At 36.7% G+C, this 17,801-nt stretch overlaps 1 protein-coding gene across 1 annotated transcript in view; it reads left to right on the forward strand.

Moving 5' to 3' along the window:
• The window catches only part of ITPR1 (inositol 1,4,5-trisphosphate receptor type 1), a 248,806-nt gene that overhangs the window by 140,818 nt on the left and 90,187 nt on the right, over positions 1-17,801 (forward strand). The window contains exons 34-38 of the mRNA XM_083354087.1: positions 719-839; positions 1,765-1,949; positions 4,372-4,520; positions 5,760-5,871; positions 11,493-11,525. Of these exons, the coding sequence (XP_083210213.1) occupies positions 719-839; positions 1,765-1,949; positions 4,372-4,520; positions 5,760-5,871; positions 11,493-11,525 (600 nt within the window). The remainder of the gene's footprint in view (positions 1-718; positions 840-1,764; positions 1,950-4,371; positions 4,521-5,759; positions 5,872-11,492; positions 11,526-17,801) is intronic.

The following is a 17,801-nucleotide window of genomic DNA, read 5'->3' on the forward strand; positions in this document are numbered from 1 at the left end:
ATTGAATTGTAGGTAAAACTAAGAGGTTGATTGCTTCAGTATTTCACATTTCCCTAGACCAGGGGTAGGCAACCTTGGCTCTTTTATGACTCGTGGACTTCAACTCCCAGAATTCCTGAGTCCACGAGTCATAAAAGAGCCAAGGTTGCCTACCCCTGCCCTAGATGGATGCCTTCTGCAGAAGGGCAGGAGATTCCTGCCTTCTAATTTTTAATCTTTAGCATATTTTTTAGTAATGTTACAGAGCCATCTACTGGCCATTTAATTGCTTTCCTATGAGAACATTCTGTTTATAAAATATCATCATATTTGTAACCTAATGTATACGCTGACATAATTGAAGTGTGACTTTTTTTCATGGCAATTTGCCTTAACAAGTTTTACACAAAGAAATAGAATTAGATTTAAATTTAAATAGATTCCACCCACGGTTTCCAACAGATTTTATTCCCTATTTTAGGGTAGGTATTTTAATTTCACTTGATAATTTGAAGAAAAAAAATGTAATTGCTTCAGCAGGTAATAGTGCAACTCTGTACCCCAGAACTTTAAGACAATTTGCTTTTAAAATGCTGTATCTCTGGGTTCACAACAAATCACTTTTCATGCTTGGTTGCTTAGCTTCAGTCCAACTCATCACATTTATAGACTTCTATTTCTCTCATTACCTTCCTCTTTTCCTTGCGTTGAAATGTACATATTCTTGGTTTCTTTTCAGACTCGCCAGCCTGTGTTTGTACAACTTTTACAAGGTGTGTTTCGAGTGTATCACTGTAACTGGCTCATGCCCAGTCAAAAAGCATCAGTGGAAAGTTGTATCAGAGTACTTTCAGATGTAGGTAAGAAACCTATATTGATTTATTGACTTATTAATCAATTTTCTACCTGCTGCAATCTAAACAGATCAAGTGGATTACGACAACCATCCCCAAAGCATATAATAGTACAAGATGTACAATATCTAAATACTTAAACCCACTAGCATCAATCACATGGCTTCATATCCCAAACACCCTCCAGAAGAGTTCTGTCTTAACCTTCTTCTGGAAGATGAACAATTTTAGTATTTCACTGGGAAGCCATAGTGACTGTAGGACTGTAAAGTTTAATCCACATAAGCTCTTACTCTTCAATAAATCTGTCTATTATAAATATCTTGCCCTCAAGTGTTCTCCCTTTTCATCGATTACTTTAAATTATGGTATTTTTTATTAATAACTTGAAATATTGACCATTGGAATATATTTCTACAAGTATTTTTCTGTGGAACCCTAACAGGCTAATCAAAGATATGCTTTATTTTCACAACTGAGAGTGTATATTAGGCATGATGGCAGTGTATATTACCTTTGGTTATAGAAACTTGTTAATTTGTGCAAATTGGGAAACAAGCACAGGAATAGGCTGTAAGATATTCATGTTTGACTTGGGTTTCCCTTTGGCATTCTTTTGTTTATTTATTTGTCAAATTTAGATACCACCCATTTCACTGTCTAAATGACTTTGAGCAGTTTACAAATAAAACTTTGGTTGGCCATTATGGGTACAGAATGCTGGACTAAAAGGATTTTGCCTAATAGAAGCTGCTATAGTGTACACAGTAATATCAAAAGCATGAACAAAACATATCTACATATGTCAACGTTCCCTACCTAAATTTGCCCTTTCATTTTTCCTGATGCAAATCTGATTTATGTCCTTATGAAATGCAGATTGTATAACATATCATTGGTTGAACAAATGACAATGCATTATACATTTTAGCAAAGAGCAGAGCAATTGCTATCCCAGTGGATCTTGACAGCCAGGTCAATAACCTTTTCCTGAAGTCTCACAATATTGTGCAAAAAACAGCAATGAACTGGAGGATGACGGCAAGAAACGCTGCTCGAAGAGATTCCGTGATGGCAGCTTCAAGGGATTATCGTAATATCATCGAGAGATTGCAAGTGAGTATATCTCAGTACCTGCTTTTAAACATTTAGGGCAGACATGTCAAACACAAGGCCCGGGGGCCGGATCCGGCCCGCGAAGTGGTTTCATGTGGCCCACAAAGCCATCCTGGAAACAGTGAGGGAATGACCCCCACTGCCTTGGCCCTGGCCCAGAGACCCTCCTCCTGCCAGAGACCCTCAGATCTGTCCCACTCCTGCCCAGACCCCCATAGGCACCCTTGATGTGAACAATGTAGAGCTGGCTATGCCCACCCAGTAGGCCATACGCACTCTAGCCACACCCACCCAGTAGGCCACACCCACCCTGGCCACGCCCACCCAGCCCCCTGAGGGCAACCGCAATGGTGATGTGGCCCTCAATGAAATTGAGTTTGACACCCCTGATTTAGGGGATAGGTGAATTGTATGAAGTAATAATATTTTAATTTAATTTAATTTATTGAGATTTCTATACCGCCCTTCTCCCAAAGGGACTCAGGGCGGTTCACAGGGCATAAATATAAATGACAATACAAAAATTAAAAGACAATTAAATCAATGCCCAAGTTAAAACAAGAATAATAAAACAAGCCTATAAAAAAAACCCATGTACCCCCATCAGGCCAGACCCGCTAGTTCAAATAAATGGGTCTTCAACCCGCGACGGAAGGATCGGAGGTCTGATGCCGTCCGGAGCTCAACCGGCAGTTGGTTCCATAATGCCGGAGCACCCACAGAGAAGGCCCTCCCCCTGGGGGCCACCAGTCGACATTCCTTGACAGGAGGCACCCTGAGGAGGCCCTCTCTGTGGGCGCGCACAGGGCGGAGGGGAGTCGACGCCGGCAGCAGGTGGTCCTCGAGGTATCGCGGACCCATGCCATGTAGGGACTTAAAGATCATAACCAAAACCTTGAACCTTACCCGGAAGACAACTGGTAACCAATGCAGCTCACGGAGCAAAGGTGTAACATGGGAGTACCGGGAAACTCCCAAGACAACTCTCGCGGCCGCATTCTGTACCAGTTGGAGCCTCCGAGTAGTCTTCAAGGGAAGCCCCATGTAGAGAGCATTACAGTAGTCTAGGCGAGAGGTCACGAGCGCATGAGTGACCGTACATAAGGCCTCCCGGTCCAGATAGGGCCGCAACTGGCGCACCAGGCGAACCTGGGCAAAAGCCCCCCTAGTAATATGTCATCCCTTTGAGATAGTCCAGGCAAGAAGCACCAACTGTGAGTAAAATCTTTATTGTAAAGTTACAATAACAGAATCCTGCAAGTCTGAAACTACACTTTCCCCCTCTCCCCCAGTCTTTGCAGGATGAGTCACTTCTGAGATGTTTGCCACGTTCCTTCTGAGACTTGCCATGTTCCTAGTCCTGTAGACTAAGCAGCCATTTATCTGATCTTTGCCTAGTTTGTGTCTTCTCTGCCTGCTGTCTCTCAAGTATATTCTCACCCACCTTTATATGGCACTAGATATTTAGTTAAGGATATTTAGTATCTTGCTTCTCAAATGGCCATTTTATTTTATACTCATTTTCTACACACTCAAGATCACATTTCCATAAATATTTCAGAAATATTATAAAATATTACTATTTTATAATAGGTATAGTAGAAATATAGAAAACTGATGGCAGAAAAAGACTCAGTGGTCCAGTGAGTTTGCCTTTTGAGGTTTTTATTTGTTTTTGTTTTCTTTTTAATTTATTCATGCACAATTTTAATTATTAACTTTTATTTATTTACTATATTATTATTTATATTTGTCAGTTTCAGATTATGTCCCCGTGTTCTTGACTTTTGCTTAATACTGAAAATATTGCCTTCTGGCAGTTCTTAAGGATCTGAACTGGATAGATGCCTTTCCATGGAAGCTGGATGCTTGGATGCTAAGATCTTGTTCAAATGGGGCTGATCAAATTGTGGTGATCTCAGTAGTTATAAACAAAACATTTCACTGGAAAAGCTCCTAATTAGGACTTTAGTCAATCATGCTCTTGCTTCCAGATCACTTTTATTGCATTTATATTCCTCAGTCCTTCCACTCCTATATTCACCTCAGTTCTCTTTCAGAAGTTTCCCCCCCTTTTTTTCTATTGGCCCTCTTGTATTAGTATAAAATACCTATTTTGCTTTTTATAACATCCATTTAGAGATTTTAGTAAGCAAATGGAAGTACTTTAAAGAAATGTTAGCAGTATTGTGTTATATTAAGTACTTAGTGTTTGTAACTTTAAAGGAACCTATTTCTATTCACAATGAGAGGAGAAATGTGGAAACAATGAAATCTGCAGGTCCCATTATGTTAATATTTTCTGTATTAATCTTGTTTTAATTAACCATATTCTTATTTTGTTGGCATAATTGTTTTTAAAAAGTACTTCTCTGTATGATTTGTCCATGTAAGTTTTAAACTAAATATATGCTTACCTCAGGATATAGTATCAGCTTTGGAAGATCGCTTACGGCCACTGGTCCAAGCTGAATTGTCTGTATTGGTGGATGTCCTTCATAGACCAGAACTGCTTTTCCCAGAAAATACAGATGCAAGAAGGAAATGTGAAAGTGGAGGTTTTATCTGCAAGTAAGTTGAGGGTCAGCATTTTTTTTTATTATTTTAAAATAATTCTTGTTCTTTTCTAGATTGTTACTATAGGTTAGGGTAAATTGATCTTATTTTGCTATCAATTTGTTATCATGTTTTCTTTCTTTCTTTCTTTCTTTCTTTCTTTCTTTCTTTCTTTCTCTCTCTTTCTTTTTTTCTTTCTTTCTTTCTTTTTTTGCAAGATTCTAGTAGCTTTCCACATGGATCTACTGTTACTGAAGCTGGTGTTAAAGGCTTTTGAAAGCAAAAAGTAATTTTAATAAAATTGTACTACAGATCATATTCTGTTACACAGTATCTAATGATTGGATTCATATATTGCATTAGTCATTGTTTAAACCACAACAGCAACATTCACACAATATGCTAAACTAGTCATATACAAACCACATTGTGGCTTAGCATGTTATGTGAATCAGGCCTCAGTGTCCATCTTATTTTTTTAGAACATGACAATATTGTGTAGATTGGTGAAAAATTAGTCTGAGGATAGATGGATAGGTAGGAGTCTATCAATCCTAAGTAAGAAAATTTGTGTGATATATTAAGATTAAGATTTGTGTGATATATTAAGATTAAGATTTTCTCCTACTCTGTTCATCTGCTTGATATAAAAATGGAGCATGCTGTTTATATTTGCTAGACTGCATGGGATCTGGTCAAGAAAACATAAGAATAATTGCTTCTGTTAGCAACCACAAATCTCTGGTAAAATTTATCCATAGTTTAAGTAAGAGGATCCTGGTTACCTTTTGCTAGTGAACATAACAAATAGCCCATTTTGAAATTTTAGAATGTTTCATTATGAATGAATTAATGCTTTGCTCAGAAATCCTTGTGGAATGTAACAATGTGTTGTATTTTTTTTTGTTTCTGATATACCATTTCAGAACCTCCTATTTCTTAAGTCATGAGAAACAACTTGTATTTTATAAAATAAGCTACAAATATTGTTATTCCATAACAGAGCTGCTTAATTTTAGTTCCTTTATTCCATGTTTGTGTAACTTTATTTTCTCAGTGCAGATTGTACTGCACTTCAAAGCTTTCTATGTAGAAGGTGTATGGAGCAAAGTTTATTTATTGCTTCACATATATGGCTGTCTTTTGAACAATTGGTTTCTTCTTTCACCTTTAATGCAAACACCTACAAATGCTTTCCTAATTAAGTAGACATTCTAGTACTGAAACAAACTGTGATCAATTGGTTGTTTTCAGGTTAATAAAACATACTAAACAGCTGCTGGAAGAGAATGAGGAGAAACTTTGTATTAAAGTATTACAGACACTCAGGGAAATGATGACCAAAGATAGAGGCTATGGAGAGAAGGTACTTTGATTTACAGTCTACTGTTTTGTCTTTAATTCTGTCTTTATTTTTTATTATTTTTTTAACAGAGTAGTTGAAGAAATGGCAGTATAGATTCTTTATATACGTTGCACTTTTTTTAAGGTGTAAAACAATGGCATATACAAACCGAATTGCGATTATTTCCAGTTTATTTTAATAGGACAAGGGACTCCCAAATTCTGCAGCATCTCTTTTTTCTTCACCATTGAGGATAATGGATTATATATTGCTTAAGTAGATTATATATTGTTTATTTGGAGTGGCATGGTGACCTAACGATGAAGAAAACTCTCAGAAGGTTGAGAGTTCAATCCTAGGCAGCAACAGATGTTTCTTTATCAGGGCACAAAGAGAAAATATCTGCTACAAACTCCACATAGGGACAGGAAGGGCATCCTCCCAGTAAACTCTCAGCTCCATTCAGTTGCCCCAACTCTACCCTGATAAAAGGGATTACAGTGGGGATGTTAAACTGCCGACCCACGGGCCGGATGCATCATCAGGAAACCACGCCCACCCCATTGCCGGCAATGGAGAAAAAGCTCCGATACGCCGTGCGACGTCATGTGACATCGCGAGTTTGACATGTCCGGATTACAGGGTCGTAAAATGAAAAAAAAAAAGCTTAAGTCCTTTTTAATCACTTCATTAACAGACAATATTATATAGTTAATACAGAAAAAAAATTCTCATTCTTTGAGGGTTGTGGTCTAGGCATTTTTTGTCTTCACAATTTGATTTCTGCTTCATTGAATAAACAAATTTTGAAGAAACAGAAATATGCAACCACTAACCCTCCAGACATCTGCATTTACAAATGAGTTAGGCCTTCTGGAAGTTGAGGTTCAACAAAATCTGGAGGATTATATATTTCCCATCTCGGTATTCATTCAATTGTAGATAATCCAATTTCACGCTGATGCTTAGGAACTTGGCATTCCAAAATGGATTCTTTTTACTTACAGATATAAAATATGTCTTATATGAACCTGATGGATATGTAAGCCTAGGGGGGGTTAGCAAATTTATTCCAGTACAGGTTTGTATAAGAAGTTTAGGCACTTATAAAAGCACCAGCATAAATGAAAGATGAACTTTTAAATTACCAAAATTCTTCACTGGCTGAGATTAAAAAAAAATTGAGGTAGAAAAGATTTCTCATTTTCCTATCAACTCTGAGCAATTGCCAGAACTAGCCCTGCCAGACGTTCTCTCACCTACTTTCCTATATTGTTAAGCAGCATGGATGTGCAGAAAGGAAAGGGTTTTGCTTCTGTCCTTCCTCCATTATTGCCTCAGACAACTAAGCTAGGAAACCTAAGCAACTGGATTATATTTCCCATGGCGTCCTAACATGCTGCTGCTATGAAAGAAGAGAAACAGAAAGAAAAATAAAGCAAAACTATCAAGACCTCTCCTGTGTTTGCTGCTGACGGTTTAATTGCTGTAAAAAAAAAGGATTGGATGGGCTTTATGGACACGGTAAAGACAGATGAGAGTGTTTACTGAGCCTCAAGATTTAGGGCTCATCATATCAAGAAGTAACTCCTCCCAAGAAATGTAATCTGGCTGCTATAAGTGTAAAGTAGGTGGCCATTAATTTAGATTTCTATGTGCTGAATGGCTTACTAAAAGATGACAAATCAATTGATTTTACATTTTGCTCAATTCCCTGAAATTGTGGTAGCCCAAAGAGTTCTACAGAGGCAGAATATATGCCCCAGTTGGTTAGAGAACCAATGGGTAGAGTTAAATGGACCGACATAACATATACCAAAGACTTATCTAACTGGCTGAACTCCTCTGATATTTTAGGTCTTTGTGCACATCTGATAAAAGAAGACATGATCAACAAATTGTATTGAACTAGACAGTCATTTAATTGGACAATTGCAGACTTTTACATTACTGAAAAACAAAGTGAGGCAGGGATTTAGATCCTAATAACTTTATGCAAAGAATTCAGGAAAAAGTAAGCTGGTCAGGAAATGAGTAAAATATCGCCTTTAAAATTATGAAGGAGGTAAAGCTTGCAATAATGGAAGATAATAGACGTTCTATGTTTAGAATAACCTCTAGGGGGGAAAAAGAGCAAGCGACAAAAATATTTCCTAACCCTAACCCTAATCTGTTAAATTGAAAAGGGCGTTAACCATGAAGTTATTTGCAGAAAGTAGCAAAATGGGGTGTTTTGGTAAATGTTTTTTTCTCTAAACACATGAATCTGATAATCCCAAACACACGGAAGGGAAGCTGCTATGAAAATCTGTAAATCTGTTCTAAGGCCCTTAGGCACTGAGAAGCAAAAGGCAAAAATCACAGGTTTCATTGCTAATTGAGATCTAAGTGCATTTTAGGATCTCTGAAGCAAGCCAGAGCAGCTGTGTGTATTAAGTAGGAGGCTATCTAAATGACCTGCTTTTAGTTTTTCAGAAAAGGGCATTTATAAATTTCACCCATTTTATAAACAGTTGTCTGGATCATGTCTAGTTTAATCAGCTGCCTAAGATTGAGCCAATGCCCAATAATTGAATGTATTTCCTTAAAGTTCCCAGCAGAAGAGAAGCACAAGATCAGTTAGGGAGGGACCGTTTTCTTTCATATTTCTGGGGTGTATTGTGACTGATCACCATAAATGCCAGACTTTAGCTTGAAGAGAGCATAGATGTGGCTCAACGTAACAACTTATTCAGTAGCTGCACCTTTTCTGAACCTTAAGCCATGCTCAAATGAGGGCAGGCACCAATGCAGATGCCCTTTCCTTCTAAACTATCCCAGCTGAAAAATAGACTTGTATGTGTGTAGCCAGATGCTTCACTAGAAACTCCTGATAACCCTGAAGCTTCAAGGTGACAAGGAGAACAGCTTGAAGCCCCATGAAATTACTATGGAAAACCTCCAAGAAAAGAAGCTAATAAGCAGAAATGTTCATAGGAGATTGGGAGGAGGGGTGTCAAAATGGAGAAGACAATGATACTTGACATGAAAAGTAACATGGCAGCTTCACATTAGCAGCAGCAGTTCAATCTACCTACATTCTTTGTAGGAAGAAAATTGTGTGGCTCATCTACTAAATTGTGTGCCTCTTTGAATTCATTTATAAGACATGTTCATTTCACTTACCGTAATTATTTGGATAAAAAGTTATTCTAACAGTTTTTAGCGGAAGAAAAAAGTTGAAATAGCGAAGATTCTAAACATTATAAGTTATAGCTTAAAGACCTTTGTGATCTTTTGTTTTCTGAATTCCTTATAAATCTATTAATGTCAATAGGAACTGTATTAGTAGTTTGTATTAATGCAAACTTAATGTATTAAATATATTAAAAACAATCATGGGACGATTATTTTAAATTTAAATCTGATATATTGGAAAAGTTACTTAAATGGACTAGTTATCATAAATAAATTAGAAAGAGTACAGCAAATGAGATATAGAATTGTGAACATTATCAAATGAGGGGAAAGATCGGAAGCATCTGTTTGTATAATTTAGCATGATAAGTAGCACAGAAAGACTTGTAGATGAAGAAAATCTAACTTGTAAATCTATTGGTGCTCTAGCAAAAATAGCACTTTGAGCTAAAAGTAGAAACAAAACCTTCTAACAGTTGATAAAACAGGGAATCCTGATTTATCTGTTAGCTATTTACCACACCAATATATTGTATGGAGATATAATATTTTTTCAGCCACCAGAAAAAGGTTGAGTTAAATAATTTACTCCAGTTTTATGGTTTTCTGATATATATAGATTTATTTTCTTTTATAAAAACAATGTCAGTGTAGAAACAGCTTTAACTTTCTTTCTGTTTCTTAACCCTGAGAAAATGATAGTAAAAGTCTGTAACAAAGAAGCTCAGCTTAAGTCTCTTTCCTGTTAAAAGTTACACTGCAAAGAGTACTAACTTTATGATGCTGCATTTGAGTATATTCTACAAGAGGGGTGTCAAACTGCCAGCCCATGGGCCGGTTGCATCATGAAGAGGCCACACCCACCCCATGTGGGCCATGTGAAAAAAGTCGCAAACACGTCACGTGATGTGGCGAGTTTGACACCCTTGTTCTACAACAAAGTTTTAACAAATGGTACTCACTTGATTTCTGCTTGAGCTAAAGCACAAACAGTTTGCCCAAGTAAACTGATCAGTGTACCCTTTAAAAGATGTTTATTGAATTTGGATTTTGGTGTTTTTGTTGATTGTGATTTGTTATTATATCAAGGAAAAACAAGATTTCCCTAGGTACCTGGAAACCTGCACTGCAGTTTTATTCTGAATATACAGATGAAGTTAAATTGTTATGTTTGTTATACATAGAGGTTTCAGGAGTTGCATCGTACTGAATCAAGCCAATCTGTTTGAAGTAAGGAAGGAATATGCCCTGGGACTCTCAGAAGGATGGATTGATTATATTAATTTTTTAATATAGAGTTTACAGACTACCAAGTGGCCATTGGTTATTATTAGGACAAGGGTAGACAACCTTGGCTCTTTTATAACTTGTGGACTTCAACTCCCATAATTCCTGAGCCAGCATGTTGAGTTGAGGTCCATGAGTCATAAAAGAGCCAAGGTTGCCCACTCCTGCTTTAGGAGAATGTTTCCAGCACCTACTTTGTATAATAATATTAAAACTACATGTTTTGGGTTAGGATATTGGATTTTTTTCATGGAACATACAAATGGTACCATAGAGGCCACACAATATCCAATCCCAAGACACCTGGTTTTAATATTATTAGGCATAGTGGATGCTGAAAGCATCCTCCTAATACAGGTAATCCTTGACTTACTACCACAATTGAGTCCAAATTTCTGTTATTAAGTGAGACATTTGTTAAGTGAGTTTTGCCCCATTTTACAACCTTTCCTGCCACAGTTGTTACGTGAATCACGGCATCTTATAACTTAGTAACCCAGTTGCCAAGTGAATCTGGCTTCCCCATTGACTCTGCTTGTCAGAAGGTTGCAAAAGGTGATCACATGATCTGAGATACTGCAACAGTCATAAATATGAGTCAGTTGCCAAGCATCTGAATTTTGATAACATGATCGTGGGGATGCTCCAAAAGTCGCAACTGTTGAAAACGGTCATAAATCAGTCACTAAATGAACTGTTGTAAGTTGAGGACTACCCGTAACCTGTAGCTACTTGATAGTTTGTAGATTAACCATATTAAAAAAACACATTATAATGAGATGCATTTAATTGTCACACTGAAATGTTTTATATGAAAAGTTATATGAAAGAACAAAGAATAATAATGCTTGATGATATAGAGATGTCAAATAGGGATGTACAGACATATTTTTTCAAGACACTGTTAATTAGGTTTCTCCACATCTGATAAAGGATCATATGCACAATTCTGCTAACCTAGGCTAGTATGTCAAATGCCATATTTATATCTAGGGTTGTATTCAGGATAGAAAATGAGGGGGGTTGTTTTGTTTTAATCAACAATCCCATAAAAGAACTGGGTTGAAAGAGTGGAAATTATGATTCTCGGTGCTTATAGTAACTGATTATTTGCCATTTCTCTTTCATTAATATTTATTTTCAATTTCTTTTTGTCTCCCTCTTGTTTTTCTTTTTAGCTGATTGCACTTGGTGAATTGGAAAATGCTGAGGTTTTGAATTTCTTACTTTATTGTTTCTTTAGTCTTCCCTGGTAGTATCCTGAAGTCAGTAGCCATGTAGCATGTCATACTGTCTTGTCAGTGTTTATGTTTTGTGGTTCTCATATTTGTGCTAGCGATGTAGTGGAGTGTAACTTGTCATACCACGAATTATTTAATTTTAATTGTGTATTTTCTCTCTCTCCAAGAGTATTGTCTGAACATATTCTTTGGATTCAGTCGTGTTGTATTCTTTCAAATGGTAGACCACTGAATGGGTAACTCTCCCCTGCAGTATAATGAAGATGCTTAAACATTTCACATACTCTTTTATAAGAATTCTTTGAATTTAGAAATGTTAGTGTGCAAATATGAGCCAATCGAATCCTGAATCTCGAATTTGCCACTCTGTGTAATTGAAAGAAAAGATGGCACCTAGAATTAAATAGCTATTTTTTGTAGCTTGCCTGGTTAATTTTTATACGGCAGTTTTTACATGGCAGTTTAATTTCCGTAAGTCAGCAGATAAAAGTCTGCTATAATCTATGGTGGTTTCTTCTAACTGAACCTATGATCCTAAGACATATATGGGAAAATGTATGCTTTCTTTGAACTTTGCAATCAGACTATCTGATAATAGGGAGTATGTATACCAGGCATGTCAAACACAAGGCCCGGGGTCCAGATCCGGCCCGTGAAGTGGTTTCATGTGGCCCGCGAAGCCATCCTGGAAACAGTGAGGGAACGGCCCCCACTGCCTTGGCCCTGGCCCAGAGACCCTCCTCCTGCCAGAGACCCTCAGATCTGTCCCACTCCTGCCCAGGTCCCCATAGGCACCCTTGATGCGAACGATGTACAGCTGGCCATGCCCACCCAGTAGGCCATATGCATTCTAGCCACGCCCACCCAGTAGGCCACGCCCACCCAGGCCACATCCACCCGGTCCCCTGAGGGCAACCGCAATGCTGATGCGGCCCTCAATGAAATTGAGTTTGACACCCCTGATGTATACACATTAAATAAAATAAATAAATAAATAAAATAAATGTACTTTCTAACAGAGAGGTACTGTAGAAGCAAGTGATTTACATGTTCTCTGTCTATGGCCCATTGATCAGCTTAAGTTAGCCTTTCCTTTGTCTGCTGGGTTTTCTACCGTCAAAATTCCACTCATAGTTTATAGCCATTATTATCATATGATCAGATGCTGCTCCATAAAGATGTTAGTATTAGAGATTTTTGATTTTTTTTTGTATTATAAATATTGTAGAAAAGAGTATAAATTAGGTGGAGGTGTTGGTCAACTACTTCATTACTTTGTTTTATTTTACTGAATTTTGTCAACTAAAAAAAATGGGCAAGAATTCTCTTTTAAAGTTGTTTTATTGTTTCAGAGTAATTTAAAGCAAACTCATTTGGCTTCAGGGTGTTGAGAAGCACACTGCATTCCAAATTTGTGAACATATACGTGGAATTTAGGCTGCTTATTTTTACTTAGATTTTCTGTCAAATAAATGCTTTCAGACATCCTGACTGTCTTTGCATTAAATCAGGATTGAGATCAAGCTCAGTTTAGAATGTAAGCCGTTGATTACCCAGTGAAAACTTTGTTGTCTGATTTCAGTGGAAGGATTCCATGCTAGCGGCAGGTGTGTTTATAAATATAGGAAATGAACGCTATCTGTCTTCTGGCAGAAGTTTGCATTCCCTTAAACTTTTCTGAGCAAGCACAGTGTTTCTTTTTCCACAAGCCAATTTACAAACACATGGCACACAAAAAAAACCACAAATGCCCTTTTAAACCCATATTCTATGTCCAATGAATTTCTGCTATTGAGGAAGAATAAGAAAATTACAGCTCTTCCAGAGGAAAAATATGCTTGTAATTGTGATGCATGTTTCTGGAAAAGTTGTGTTTCTTCAAGAGGAATTAGAGATAAAGTGGGCTTTTTGTAACCATTTTGTTAAAAATGGCACTTTAAAAGTAAAGTGCATACTGAAAAGCTCTGTATAAATAAATTATTCAACCAAACTAGTATGTGAGAGAAAATGAAAAACTGAAATACAGTAACTTTTTTTAAAACAAAAAAAATCAGGGCAGAAATATTTAATTTCATCCTTAGAAATGTACAAGATATATAATACTGCTCAAACACAGCTCCCACAAAAGTTACTGAATTTTATTCATCTGAATGTTTCAAGAATTCTTGAAGGTATGAAAAAAGTATTAAATAATATACTGTATCTCTCAGTCTCCCACACAAACTAACTTAGTAGTGGATGTTTGGGAATTACTTGTTCTTCCAAACAAGAAACTTACAACTCTTTCAGAAAGAAAAAAAGGAAGACTTATTAACCAATTTTTTTTCTCTTCTTCATAACCGGTCTCTTTAATCATATACGCATTTTTAAAAAACTTACTTTGTTCAGTATTATTGTGGTCTTGAACTAGATTGCATAGCTGCAGCGTCAAACACATCACCTCAAGAGCATGACTATGATAGAGTCATTGCCCTAATCATGCATCTTTCTTTCTTTCTTTCTTTCTTTCTTTCTTTCTTTCTTTCTTTCTTTCTTTCTTTCTTTCTTTCTTTCTTTCTTTCTTTCTTTCTTTCTTTCTTTCTTTCTTTCTTTCTTTCTTTCTTTCTTTCTTTCTTTCTTTCTTTCTTGACTTTTATTTATAAAAGTAGCATTCATCGCACCCTAGTTCACCCTTAATGCTTCACTATTAAGCTTTGCCAGAAGGGGGCACCCTAATGATGCTGAAGAAACTGAGAGATGCCCTACTTAGCTTTTCCTCCCTCCCTTCCTCCTTCCTACCTTACTTTGCAGTGAACTGCTCTGTTGGACATCTGCCAGCTTTCAGGCAGCAGTTACATAAGAGGCAGCTTTTTTTTTTCTTCCTGGAATTCAGGCTCTCTGCTGATGTGTGACCTTCAGCAATAATTGCCAACAGAATGTGGTGGAGCTGTTTACTGTTCAGTCCAGACTGTGGCTGTCAGTATTCCCAGACAGCACTGGCAGATCCTGCGTCTGAGTGGATGTTAATTCTTTTTTTAAAAAATAAAATAAAATAAAATAAAATAATTAATAATTAATTCATTAATTCATTAATAAAAGGCTACAGAGCTACACAGGTACAAGCTACATAAGCGTAGAAAGAGCTGTGTCCAAAGCTTTAATATCCCTTTACTGCATATGCACAAACCTACTGATCAGAAGGATTTCTCCCTGCATCCAAGTCAGTTAAGATAGCAGGAGGAAATATTTAAGAGAAATGTTTTAGGATAAAATATGCCCAGATTGATTTGTACTGAAAACAGTGTTATTACAGCACAGACCTTATTAGCCTTCTCAGCTATCATCATCTTCAGACAAGTAAAGTTTCCCTGTTACTGTTTGCCTATAAACTATTGTCTCCTTGTACCTGTAGAAGGAAGTCCTTCTCCCTTCTGGTAACAAGGAGAACTCTCCTAGAGCAAAAGATGTAAGGTGGTATTTGGCAATTTTGTCTGCAGTTCTTTCACACAGGGAAGTTTTTCATTCCTTGCTCCCTGAATGAATGGCAAAGGAAAGAAAATGCACACCAGACTGAAACGAATAGTTTCTTTGTATATTTTTCCCCATTTCTGACAGGCACACCGAGTCTTAACATGTGAATTTAATAGAAAACAAAGTTTGCCAAGCGCTGCACAGTAGTATTCACCAACATGAAAGACACACAGTGATTGCCCAGTTATTTTCCAGTCTCAAGTGAAGCAGCTGGTTTTAGATGGGAATTGCTTAAGGCCTTAGGGGCTGCATCTCTAATGACTTGTAAGAAAAGATGTAATTCATCTCTTTTAACTTGACTTTTAAACCCTTTAGTTGCTTTAACTGTATAATTATTATACGCCACCATGCAATACGAAGGCAGAAAGGCAATATAGGGATATTAGTAACAGGATGACTCAGAATAAAATGTTGGATAAGTCCTAGATAAGTTGCAACCTTGCCAGGTACCAACACTTTAAGAAAGCTGGCGACAGCCACAAAGTAGGCATGAGAATAACTCCAGGTGTGCTATTCAAATTACTTTGCTCTAAGAATATACTGTTCTCATTTTAAAGGTCACTCTAAATTAAAGAAGAATGAAGCAGGCTTGTGAGTATCTTGTATTTCTACAGCCAGGTCCCAGTAAAACAAATGCATTGGTACACGGATTGAAGGTGAAATATTGAGAGAGATTTAGTCAGATGAATTTTTAAACATTTTCCAATCCATATATTTTAGCAGTTCTCAAACTATGAGTTGAGAATCCCCTGGAGGAAGTTGTGTAAATTTGCAGACAGTTCTAGTTTTGTTTAAAAGCTAAGTGGACTTGACAAAAGTGGCAATCCAGAAATATTCAGGTCTTTCCTCTTTATTTTGCCCATGCAAATCCCCAGTGGACAGTTGTGAGACCGCAAAAATATCTATTAGTGTAAAAATATCTGTAATTAGTGATTACAGATTAATATTATTTATTTATTAGGAGAAAGTGATACTTTTTCCCCCCCTAGCATAGACCTAATCTCAGTGAAAGCATTAGTTTTACTTCTGGGGTATGTCATACAAGGATATGTATCATTTTAGGGCTCACAGTTCCACAAAATTTGAGAATCCTTGAGAAAGTAACTTGTGCTATAGCTTCACAAGCTGTAAGTTTAATAACTTATACTATTAAAATTGGTCAGCATTTCATTCTTTCTTTTTCAGTTGCTCCTGCAGAATGGAAAATCCTTGACTAAATATTGCAAAAAGTTGAAAAAGCACAATGTAAACTCAACATAAAAAAATAAAATAAACATAATACAATGGTGTCAACTCACATTGGGCAATATCATCTCTCAAAAGCTCTGTAGTGTAACTTTTGGCAGCTTTTTGGAAGGATGTCAAAGTTAGTTCCAGCATAATCTCTGGATGAAGATTATTCCATTAATTGGGGGATAGTTGTAGTTGTAATTAAATAGTGGGAAATACTTACATTTCTTTTTCTCATACAGCTGCAGAGGGAATGGAGTAAAAAAGCTTTATTTAAACTCTGTATTTTAGCAAATCAATCCATATTTATAGTTTATATTTTAGTTTGGATGCTTTCTTAATCATTGTTTTAATCATTTGCTAATATAGAACAATTGCCTTTCCTAAAGGCTTCTCATCTATATATGTATCTGTGAATTCTGTTACTGGGCCAAGAGTCTTTCAACACATAGGAGAGCCAGAAACCTCTGCAGGACAAAATTATTTGTAATTTTTCTAAATATATTATGAATAAAAAAATTGTTCTCTAATTTAAAATATGTAAATCGTGTGAGCCCATGTTACTGAAGAAGTTGATAAGATAGATAAAAAATGATCTTCAGTAACTTCAATAAAGCCGTACAAACCATACTGGCTTGACTATATTAAAGAACTGAAATGAGAAATATATATAAAAAGGGAAACTTTATACATACATTGATTTTATGTGTATAAATTTAAACCTAATACTACTATCTTTGTAAAAGAACTTATTTTTATCTGAAATTGTGATGAAGAGAGAGTCTATCAAGTACATTCAGGTTGCCTTTTTTTCAGTAATGGATACATTGATGATCTCCTAAATCAGGATGGTGACATGTTTGAGATGTTGCTGAACTCCCAGAATCCCTTATTAGCACGTATCAATAGCAATAGCACTTAGACTTATCTACACTGCTTCATGGTGCTTTATAGCCCTCTAAGCAGTTTACAACAATCTGGGTCCTCATTTTACCGAACTTAGAAGGATGGAAGGCTGAGTCAACCTGGAGCTGGTGAGGCTCAAACTCCTGGCACTGGGCAGACTTAGCCTGCAATACTGCATTCTAACCTTTGTGCCATCACAGGTCTTATTGTTATTGCCCATTTTGGCTATTCAGCTATTCTGGCTGAACCATTGGGAATTGTTTTCTATGCCTATCTTAATTGATTGGAAGGCGCAAGAGAGGATACTCTGGTTGATCTAAATCACTTTTAGGCAATTAAGCATATTTAGTTTTGTTCAGAAATAAAAAGTTAAGAGTGCCACTAAAAGATAATATTTATAGCTCAGGGTTGAATTGTGGGTGCTTGGTGCTCTCTGAGCTTGGTTATTTTCTTCCAGGAATTTCATTATACATTACCCTTTCATTACATTTCAGTTTACTGATGATGTTACCTAGTTTGGTAGTAAAATGTTTGCAAGAAAACTACCAAGCTCAGAGAGCATCAAGGACTTCAAGGTTAAGAGTAACATGAACAGTTAGC

Source organism: Vipera ursinii (assembly GCF_947247035.1).
Source record: "Vipera ursinii genome assembly, chromosome: 2".
Taxonomy (NCBI): Eukaryota; Metazoa; Chordata; class Lepidosauria; order Squamata; family Viperidae; genus Vipera; species Vipera ursinii.